Below are 11,440 nucleotides of genomic sequence, written 5' to 3'. Positions count from 1 at the left end.
AGTAGTTCAATATAAAATCCGTGCCCCTCCCCTCTTCTAATCTTGAACCTATGCCCCTGGTTCTCGAGTCTATGCCAAATCCCAACATATCAGGGTTCAATTTATGTGACTTAGCCACGGTAACCAATCCCGGGCTCCTCACTCTCCCACAGTAACCAATCCCAGGCTCCTCACCCTCCCACGGTAACCAATCCCGGGCTCCTCACCCTCCTGCAGTAACCAATCCCAGGCTCCTCACCCTCCCACGGTAACCAATCCCAGGCTCCTCACCCTCCCACAGTAACCAATCCCAGGCTCCTCACCCTCCCACAGTAACCAATCCCGGGTTCCTCACCCTCCCACAGTAACCAATCCCAGGCTCCTCACCCTCCTGCAGTAACCAATCCCAGGCTCCTCACCCTCCCACGGTAACCAATCCCAGGCTCCGCCCCCTCCCCCGCAGTAACCAATCCTGGGCTCCTCACCCTTCTGCAGTAACCAATCCCAGGCTCCTCACCCTCCCCCACAGTAACCAATCCCAGGCTCCTCACCCTCACCCTCCCCCACAGTAACCAATCCCAGGCTCCTCACCCTCCCACAGTAACCAATCCCGGGCTCCTCACCCTCCCGCAGTAATCAATCCCGGGCTCCTCACCCTCCCGCAGTAACCAATCCCGGGCTCCTCACCCTCCCGCTGTAACCAATCCCGGGCTCCTCACCCTCCCGCAGTAACCAATCCCGGGCTCCTCACCCTCCCGCAGTAACCAATCCCGGGCTCCTCACCCTCCCGCAGTAACCAATCCCGGGCTCCTCACCCTCCCGCAGTAACCAATCCCGGGCTCCTCACCCTCCCGCAGTAACCAATCCCGGGCTCCTCACCCTCCTGCAGTAACCAATCCCAGGCTCCTCCCCCTCCCCCACAGTAACCAATCCCAGGCTCCTCACCCTCCCGCAGTAACCAATCCCGGGCTCCTCACCCTCCCGCAGTAATCAATCCCGGGCGCCTCACCCTCCCGCAGTAACCAATCCCAGGCTCCTCCCCCTCCCCCAGTAACCAATCCCAGGCTCCTCCCCCTCCCCCACAGTAACCAATCCTGGGCTCCTCACCCTCTCCGCAGTAACCAATCCTGGGCTCCCACGTTGGTCGAATAGAAAAAGACTTTTTTAAATGGTGAGGAACTTTCAAATGTTGGTGTTCAGAGGAACCTGGGTGTCCTCGTGCAAGAAACAGAAAGCTAGCATACAGGTACAGCAAGCAATAAGGAAGGCAAATGGCATGTTGGCCTTTATTGTAAGCGGGTTGGAGTATAAGAGTAAGGAAGTCTTGCTCCAATTGTACAGGGCCTTGGTGAGGCCACACCTGGAGTACTGGGCACAGTTTTGGTCTCCTTATCTAAGGAAGGATATACTTGCCTTGGAGGCGGTGCAACGAAGATTCACTAGATTGATTCCTGGGATGAGAGGGCTGTCCTATGATGAGAGATTGTGTAGAATGGGCCGATACTTGCTGGAGTTTAGAAGAATGAGAGGTGATCTCATTGAAACATACAAGATTCTGAGGGGGATTGACAGGGTAGATGCTGAGAGATTGTTTCCCCTGGCTGGAGTGTCTAGAACCAGGGGTCACAGTCTCAGGATAAGGGGTCGGCCATTTAGGACAGAGATGAGGAGGAATTTCTTCACTCAGAGGGTGGTGAATCTTTGGAATTCTCTACCCCAGAGGGCTGTGGAGGCTGAGTCTTTGAGTATATTCAAGGCCGAGGTCGATAGATTTTTGGACTCTAGAGGAATCGAGGGATATGGAGATCGGGCAGGAAAGTGGAGTCGAGGTTGAAGATCAGCCATGATCTTATTGAATGGTGGAGCAGGCTCGAGGGGCCGAATGGCCGACTCCTGCTCCTAATTCTTATGTTCTTTCCTCCCACAGTACCCAATCCCGGGCTCCCTACCCTCCCACAGTAAACAATCCCAGGCTCCCTACCCTCCCCACATTAGGGGGTGGGCCCAGACAGATTGCAATCAGCCTTTAAATGTGTTGCTGCATTGACCTCCCATCCCAGTGCGAGCGGTTGCTTTGGAGATGGAGCCACCCAACCCCTCTTCTCCAAAGCTCCCCGGGGCCCAGTTAAAGGGGGCTGCTCCTTCACTTTTGGGGACCCGGCTGCCAGCTTTGGGATATTCGACTGCAGAGGGCATTGTGGCTGTCCCTGGCCTGGCACCCACTCTCCGCGAAGTGGGAAGGGGCATCACGACACGAGATGAGCAGCAGGAGCCCGGCCTTATTCCTGCACCTTTCCACCCCCGTCCCGGGGTGTTGCAGCCAATTCCACCCCCCAGTCGCCCCTACATCAGCTAACTGACCTGTGTGGCTCAGTACTGCACCGAGCCAGGAATCCAGCCCTCTGAGTTTGCGCAGTACAAGTCTGACTCGTGCTCTTTGAGGTACACCCTCCCCATGTTAGCCGACCTGGGTATCCCCAGGCTGAGATCTGTGGCCTAAGGAGGCAGGGTACTGCAGGAGTTGGATGAAATGTTTTCAGAGGGCTATTGGAACAGGAAAGGCTTCAGCATAAAAGGGGGGCTACTGAGGGAGAGACTTGTCACACCATTGATAAAGGGAATTGGATATAGAATTTAATGGAAGAATATAAAAGGATACAGGGAAGCAAGATTAAAGTAGGGTTGAAGAGGGGCGATGGGCCTTCTCCAGTGTGGTAACTTCCAGCTGTCGGGGACTTAGGAGGATTTTTAAAGCTGCTTCTGATTATTCCCTTGCCATTGAGGTCAAAGATCAAGCCTTCACTTGACCCTTCAGTATCAGAAATCCATTCCACCAGGGCTCACAGACCAAGTCCTGATCTGATGTCCAGAGGCACACACTCCAGGAGAGATCGCTGGATGGTGATCAGGAGCAGGAACCCTGGTTTCATTTCCCTCTCTCCATGCCGGGGGCACCAAGGTTGCTGTAACACCCGGGGACCTTTCTCATCAGTAGGGCTCTGATAAGCGCTTGATCACCTCTCCCAGCTCAGTGAGTTTAAGATTGTAAATATACAGATCAGCGCACATCGCAACTGACTGCAATACATCAAATACGTGCTCGCCTGATGAGGTGAGTACAGCCTCCAAACATGGTGCTGACCCGCACAGACTAGGAAAATCTAAGTTCCAGTGCAGTTAGCTGCAGTCTGTCCTGGGAGGAGGGAGAAAGTAAACCCATGCCTACTACAAGGAGTGTTGAGTGGGTGGGCTTGTTGGTTGAGGATGGCCAGTCAGCTCACCCTAACTCACCCATCCAACAACAGCCTACAGCGTCTCCCCAAATCACATCATCTAACCATTGCATAAATGACTCTAGGGTTTCCATCTCTACTCCGTGACCCAGTATTTCCTGCGACAACTCTTTTCTCCCCCACCATGTAACATTCCCTAATCTGTTGTACCCAGTTTGACTGCGTGCCACCTTGTCACGATTCCTTAGTGCGCGTTTACCACCTTGTCCATCTGTCAAGTCACACCTCAATCACTTCCTGCCAAGGCTGAATAGCCCAAGTGTCTCCGCTCTTTCCTCACAGCCCAGCCCAGTGATGTTGGGAGGATCAGCCTCGTAACTCTTTTCTGCAATGCCCCCAGTGTCTTACTGACCAGAACTGGACACAGCGCTCGATATGTGCACTAAGCTGATGACTATACACTTCGCTATGCTCAATATCAAAGCTCATGCATAGAATGACCCCTGATTTTAGGTACAGAGGCCCTAAACTCCAGCATTCCCTCCTTAAACCTCTCCGCCTCTCTACTCTCCTTAAAATTTACCTCTTCAACCAAGCTTTTGGTCACCTGCCCTAATTTCTCCTTATGTGGCTCAGTGTCAAATTTTGTTTGCTAACACCCCTGTGGAGCACCTTGTGACATTTTACTATGTTAAAGGCACTTTATAGGTACACGTTGTTGCTGTTGGGTCGGCAGTCTTCATCCCAGCAAGGAGTCAGTACTTTCAAGAGAAAATTATTTGGGGCAGGAGGGGTGCAAATGGTGAATCATTTTTAATAAAATACACCAAGTAAAGTCAATTTTTGAAAATGTTTATGGTAGTCAAATGATTTGTTGACGTTACTCAGTTTAAGAGAAAGTCTGTTTGGTGTCGCCCGTGATCCAGAGCAATCCATACACACCCCAGAGCAGCACAACACGAGGACTGTGTTACAGCGCAGTCAGGAACATCCTTCAGCCCCCAAACTGACTTCATTCTTCACCTAAAATCTGCGTCGGTGTCGCCTCGGCTGCAGGTTCCGGGGACGTTACCAGAACTGACCAGGCTGCACCGAGCGAGGGTCGACTGTACGAGGGGAGCACAGGGTTCCCCCTCACTCACCAACGAACATGGGCCGGGCTGCCATTAAACACATGATGTTCAAACTCTCTGCATGCAGAAATGTTTCCCCAAACCACACTGGATTTCAATTTTATTTAAGTGTCCACAAACCTCACCGATAGTGATTGCACTTCTGAAAGTGGGCAAAGGGACAAATATTTATTAATTATTACAATTATTACATTAGCAATGGGTTATTGCATTGAACTCCGATCATTGCAAAAGGTTTCCAGCTGATTAGATCAGCAACATTTATTCAGCCGGGGGGGGGGGGGGGGGGCGGGGGCGTTTATTTAATTTACAGATGTGTTCACAAATAGTAATAACAGTTCCAGGCCTGGAATAGTGTAAACAAATCTCTGGTCTCTAATGTGGGGAACCAATCGAGACCAGTCCCTTAAAGTGAAGAAATGGGAGGTGCCAAAAGTGGGCCATATTCACAGTCTCGCCCGATGAAAGCAGCAAGTCAGTCCTCGATGCCCGGGTCGCAGAGGGGTCGGGCCGAAGGACGCGGCCTCATAGAAATCCCTCCTTGCGGAACTGTTCCTGGAGAATGTCTTTGTACTCGTCGAAGCCACCGTCGACTCGCTTCACGGTGCCGCAGCCGCACACCCACAGCTCCTTGCACACCTTGCGGATCAGCCGCTCGTCGTGAGATACCAGTATCACCCCGCCCTGCCAGAGCACACAGCATTACTGCAGCAACAGGACCACGTCAAATACATAACTCTCCACATGCACTCTCGCCTCGCAGTCAGAAGAGCGTGGCTTTGAGCTCCACTCCAGAGAGTCGAGCCCATAATCCAGGCTGACCTCCTGTGCAGTACTGAGGGAGCGCCGCGCTGTCGGAGGGGCAGTACTGAGGGAGGGCCGCACCGTCGGAAGGGCAGTACTGAGGGAGGGCCGCACCGTCGGAGGGGCAGTACTGAGGGAGGGCCGCACCGTCGGAGGGGCAGTACTGAGGGAGGGCCGCACCGTCGGAGGGGCAGTACTGAGGGAGGGCCGCACCGTCGGAGGGGCAGTACTGAGGGAGGGCCGCACCGTCGGAGGGGCAGTACTGAGGGAGTGCCGCACTGTCGGAGGGGCCGTCTTCTGGATGAGACGTTAAACCGAGGTCCCGTCTGCTCACTCAGGTGGACGTAAAAGATCCCATGGCACTATTTTGAAGAGGAGCTGGGGAGTTCTTCCCGGTGTCCTGACCAATATTTATCCCTCAACATTGTGGGATCACACTGTGCTCAATTTGGCTGCCACGTTTCCGACATCACGACAGTGACTACACTTTAAAAAGCACTCCATTGGCTGTAAAGTGCTTTGGGATGTCCGGATGTCATGAAAGACACGACAGAAATACAAGTTCTTCTTTCTTAAAATAATTCAGTATAAGCACACTGGGGCAGACTTTCCGATTCCTGCACCCAGCGCAAGCAGATCGCTTGAGCCCAGCGAGTACAGGAAAATCTGGGGGGTGGCGGAGTGAAGCGCGCCCGTAAGGGACACCTCCCTCAGATTTTCCTGGATTCACTGGGCCCAAGATCCCACGGCCACTATTTGAAGAACAGCAGGGGAGTTCTCCCCGGTGTCAGGAAAAAGACAGACCGGCCTCGCATGCAGAGTTCATGGCGACTCATTCTGAAACTCCACCATCCTTTGGGTGAAAATGTTCCACTGGACATTACTATCTGACAATCGAGTATCACTCAACATCCTGCAGGGGGTCACTGGAGTGAGATCAGGAGTGGAAAGTGTGACTGGTCCACCCCCCCAACTCCCAGCCAATAGCACCAACAACCCAGATTTTATTTTAACTGATTTTTAAAAACAAAATTAAAATCTCTCAAAAATGAAATACCTTCAGACACACAGGACAGTCCCATATTTGGGATTCTGGAACAAATCTTAGACTCGATTCTGGGGAGCAAATGTGTCAGATCAGCTGTGATCCCATTGAATGTTGGAACAGGCTCGAGGGGCTGAATGGCCTCCTCCTGTTCCTATGCTCCAGGCCTGGGCTGCATCTGAACTCAAGCCCGAGAGGTGGAGACCAGCATCTAAGGTACTGCTCAATAAACAATTTACGTTTGAGTGTTAGCACTGACTTAGTAAGTTGCTTGGGTAAAGTCTTGATATTTCTGGAAACAGCCCCATCAAACATTTTTACCTTGAACTTCTGTAGTGCATTTCCCAGTGCCTCGATGGTCTCCATGTCCAGGTGGTTCGTAGGTTCATCAAGTATATAGAAATTGGGGCTGGAATTTAAAAACAAACACTCTATACTTCAGAGAAAGTGAGTGAAATAATGAGCAGCACTGATGATCAATAAGACAAGAATCCTACACAGGATAATGAGCAGAAACACAGCGAGAGACGGAGTGAATCAGCCAGTGTGATGGACAACAAAGGCTGTAGCAAAAGACCCAAGTGAAAGGTCTGTCGCCACAGCAGGAAAACAAGGCATTCACCGCAAATGCCCAAAACCTGCTGGTTTATCGGGAGTTAGGATTCTCCCAGGGTCAGTCAGCAGCCGACAGACGAGAAAAAGTTAAAAAGGATACGAGGAAAGAGCAGGGGATTGATGCAAAGTGGTTAGATCTTCGAGAGTCAGCGCGGGTGTAATGGCCGTCCTCTGCACTGCATGATTCTGGGCCAGGAAGATTCTAGTCTGGCCTGAATAAGCTGATGTCAACTGAGGGCGGTAAAGGACTTACAACGGACATCCATACACTACGTGTTCAGGAGAGAGAAAAGATGATCAAGCAGGGCTCCTTCTGATCGTTGTCTAGTGGAAGTGTGTGTGTGTGTGGACATCGTTGAGGACAGGACCTGGCTGCCATCCTACCAGGGGTATAGCAGGGCCGGGGGGGCAAGGCAGGGGGCCCTGGGGAGGGGGCAAGGAGGGGGAGGGAGAAGAGTGGCCAACATTCGAGGCTGGAGATGCAGGGACTGGGTGTTTACTCTGCAGTGAAAGACCAAACAAGGCACATGAACCAACAGTGACCAGGAAAGACATGGTGGTTACCGAGGCATTGTCATCTGTGCAAACGCCACCCTGCTCTTCTGTCCTCCCGATAAACTAGCTACTGGTCGGACAGCCAGGTCTCCAGATATCCCATAACCACCCAGCTGGTGCCGGTACTCCTCCTCCGGCCTCCCTGTAGATGCAGGAGAGAAAAAATACCTGTTACAAGCAGCGCAGGACTCAGTGCCATCCCGTTATATATTGCGACGCCCCCGCCAGCCTCCTGAACACGTCCCGGTTATACATCAGGGTGCAACCAGAAACCCACAGCAACCCCGCTTTCCCCTGTGGCTCCACACTCTGGCTTCCGGGAGGGGTACGTACGGGGCTGGTTGGGGATCTGGGGTGGGCGATCGTGGGTGGGGTGCACAGTCTTACTATTCCCAATGACGTGCATTGTGGCCAGTTTAAAATAGCTGCAATCACCAGCACCAACATCTCACCATTAGCACAAAATTCACAAACACCTATTACAAGCGATGATTAGTGTACGCACCCCCCCAGGCCTCCCTGTTCCTGCAACCACTTTAAAATTCGACCATTTTTATATTGCCTCTCATTTTTCTTCCAAAGTGAATCACTTCACACTTATCTACGTTAAATTTCATCTGCCATGTGTCTGCCCATTTCACCAGTCTGTCTGTGTCCTCCTGGTCTGTTACTATCCTCCTCACTGTTTACTACATTGCCGAGTTTTGTGTCATCTGCAAACTTTGAAGTTATGCCTGTATACCCAAGTCCAGGTCATTAATGTACATCAGAAAGAGCAGTGGTCCCAACACTAGAACGAGCTAGGATTGGCAACTGGCTTCCCTCCTTTGTCTGCCGACCTCCTGAAGCCAATACAGGAAGCAAGAGGCAGCGAATGGCGGAGATTCCTGGCTTTGAGCAAGCGCGGGTCCACAATCCAGGATTCGGCACTTACCCAGTATACCCGGTTTGGGGGTTTTTAACCCGGAAAGTAAAGCGCCGCGGCACTGTGCCCGATTGCCTCGGTGCCCGCGGATCTCTCCGCTCTCACCACCCTCCCCCCGACAGAGATTCTCGCTGCTCCTTACCTGGGAACTTTGTTGCCAAGAGTTCTACCGAGTTGACATTCATCTCCAACTGGTCCACGTGGTGCTGACTAAAGTAGCCGATTTTTAAATTCCTGCCCAGAGAAAACAAAAAAGGAATGAGGAGGGGTGTGCCGACAGACAGAACGGTCATTTCTCTGCCTCGTCCCGACGTGCGATTCCACTGTCTCACCCAAGCGCACATTCCTCGTGTCTCAGCTTAGACAGCGACAGCGAGCCAGCAGCGCAGGCAAGCGCAATCCCGCTAACGCTCGCTGCCAGGCACAAAAACAACTTCTTCAGTAACACCATCATAACAAAGGACCATTTTGATTGAGGTATCCAGCAGAAACATGGAAATATAGTTCTGCTCAAACTAGACAATATAGTTTGGTACTGGCACCAATCGGAATTACACTCATTTTTCTGACTATTGTATTGCTGTGTTCTCACTTGGCGTATTGTATAACGAAAGGCTGTGGTTGAATACTGTGCTGCCAAAGTATGAGAATGTGGACAGTTTCCAATCTCCTGCAGACTCACTTGTCAAAAATGACAGCGAACATGAACTAAAACAAATGTTTCAAACATGGGTGTGGATTACTGATTGAGAAGCAGCCAGAAACAATGGAAGAGTGGGGGGGCAGGGAGAGAGAGAGAGAGAGAGAGGGGGGGGGGAAAGAGAGAGAGAGAGAGAGAGAGAGAGAGAGAGAGAGGGAGGGAGAGAGAGAGAGAGAGAGAGAGAGAGAGAGAGAGAGAGAGAGAGAGAGAGAGAGAGAGAGAGAGAGAGAGAGAGAGAGAGAGAGAGAGAGAGAGAGAGAGAGAGAGAACCCGATAGACCCCATAATATCTGAAAAAGAGCTAATTGAAAAACTCAAGGACCTGTGACCAGGAAAAGCTTGCGGGACAGACGGCATCCTAAGCGAGATGATTAAACACACGGACGATAAAATGAGATTGGCTATACTGAAACTCTTCAACTTGGTTCTGAGTGTCGGTTACTTCCCTGATATCTGGAACAAAGGACTCATAACGCCCATATACAAAAAGTGGGGATAAAGGTGACCCAAAATAACTATCGCCCAAATAACTATCGAGGCATCTGTGTAAACAGTAACCTGGGGAAAGTTTTCTGTAGTATCATAAACAAAAGACTTATAAACTTCCTTGAGGAGCACAATGTCTTGAGTAAAACGCCAAATTGGATTCCTGCCAAACTATAGAACATCAGATCATATCTTCACCCTACAGACCCTAATTGACAAACACGTTCATCAAAACAAAAGCAAAATCTACGCATGCTTTATAGATTTCCAGAAGGCTTTCGATCCCATCTGGCACGACGGCCTATTCCTGAAACTTATCGAAAGCGGGGTAGGGGGAAAAACATATGATGTAATTAAATCAATGTATACAAACAACAAATGTGCAGTTAAATTGGAGACAAACAAACAAAATACTTCCCACAGGGGCGGGGGGTGACGCAGGGCTCGCCAATCTCACCGACACTCTTTAATATTTACATAAATGAATTGGCAAAACTACTTGAACAATCTACAGCACCCGGTCTCACCCTATATGAATCCAAGGTTAAATTCCTCCTCTATGCAGACGACCTGGTTCTGCTGTCACCAACAAAGGAGGGTCTACAGCAGAACCTGGATCTGCTGGAGTCGGTCTGTCAGACCTGGGCCCTGACAATAAACCTCCAAAAAACCCAAAGTCCTCGTGTTCCAGCAAAGATCCAGACATCAGGGACCCAAAATAAATCTCACACTAGGAACAACTAAAATCGAACAAACCACTAACTACACATACTTGGGCATAAAAATCAGCTCTACAGGAAATTTCAAACTGGCTGTGAATGAACTGAAAGAGAAAGCTAGAAGGGCTTTCTATGCCATTAAAAGATCAATCCAAATAGAAATCCCAATTAGCATTTGGCTCAAAATTTTCAAATCAGTAATTGAACCAATTGCACTCTATGGCAGTGAAGTGTGAGGACCGCTAACACAACAAGAATTTGCAAAATGGGACAAACACCCAATTGAGATCCTACATGCAGAATTCTGTAAAAGTATCCTCCGGACTCAAAGGAAAACCGTAAACAATGCATGCAGGGCAGAACTAGGCCAATTTCCACTAATAATTACTATCCAAAAAAGAGCCACCAAATTTTGGAAACACCTAAAAATGAGCAACCCCCACTGCTATCATTACGAAGCCTTGAAATGCCAAGAGAGGACCATAAAGAAGAACTCCCTCAGTCAACTAGTCCTGGGACTCAGTGAAGTAACTACTAACAATAACCAGCCCCAGGACAGTGACATCGTAGCACAGAGAATTCGACCCAACACAATTGTCACTAAGCAAAAGGAAAAATACCTGTCATATTGGGCAGAAACAACAAAAACCCAAAGCAAACTCAATTGCTACTTGGCCCTAAACAGACAATACAACATGGCTGAGTACCTGACCATGGTAAAGGATAACAAACTGAGAAAAACCTTGACAAGGTACAGACTTAGTGAACATAGCCTGGCGATCGAAAAAGGCAGACACAGGCAGACCAGGCTGCCAAGAGAGGACAGGATATGCTTTCACTGCAGTCAGGGAGTGGTGGAGACAGAGATGCACTTCCTCACAGCCTGTGGAAAATATCAGGGCATCAGGGAGAATTTCTACCAAAAATTCTCACAAATATGCCCTGAATTCAGAAATTTGAATGATGACCAAAAACTCCCATACCTACTAGGGGGAAGAGAGAAACTGTGTAACACTAGCGGCACACTATGTTACAGCTTGCCATAAACAGAGGGACAACCAGTAAACCTAAGAAGAGTATATATAAATTATGCGAATGTATATTTATACACTCAGGGATATATCTGTTTATACACTGTATGAATAGATCTCCGTTTATGTGTTCAACCATAAATGTATTTTGATGCTTTGGCAACATAAGATGTACCTTATCATGCCAATAAAGCAAATTGAATTGAATTGAGAGGG

At 49.8% G+C, this 11,440-nt stretch overlaps 1 protein-coding gene across 2 annotated transcripts in view; it reads right to left on the bottom strand.

Annotated features, from left to right (window-relative positions):
* Positions 1 to 4,498: 4,498 nt before the first annotated feature.
* abcf3 (ATP-binding cassette, sub-family F (GCN20), member 3) overlaps positions 4,499 to 11,440 on the bottom strand; it is a 90,984-nt gene continuing 84,042 nt past the window's right edge. For both annotated transcript variants that reach the window (XM_085989644.1, XM_085989642.1), the window contains exons 18-21: positions 8,432 to 8,523; positions 7,374 to 7,506; positions 6,516 to 6,603; positions 4,499 to 5,029 (exon numbers count right to left, since the gene is read on the bottom strand). In XM_085989644.1, the coding sequence (XP_085845770.1) occupies positions 4,871 to 5,029; positions 6,516 to 6,603; positions 7,374 to 7,506; positions 8,432 to 8,523 (472 nt within the window). In that variant the 3' untranslated portion in view covers positions 4,499 to 4,870. The remainder of the gene's footprint in view (positions 5,030 to 6,515; positions 6,604 to 7,373; positions 7,507 to 8,431; positions 8,524 to 11,440) is intronic.

Source organism: Somniosus microcephalus, chromosome 6 (genome assembly GCF_052327205.1).
Source record: "Somniosus microcephalus isolate GS21.2 chromosome 6, FLI_Smic_1.0, whole genome shotgun sequence".
In the NCBI taxonomy this organism is placed as follows: domain Eukaryota; kingdom Metazoa; phylum Chordata; class Chondrichthyes; order Squaliformes; family Somniosidae; genus Somniosus; species Somniosus microcephalus.
This window is presented reverse-complemented; position numbering and strand designations above follow the sequence as displayed.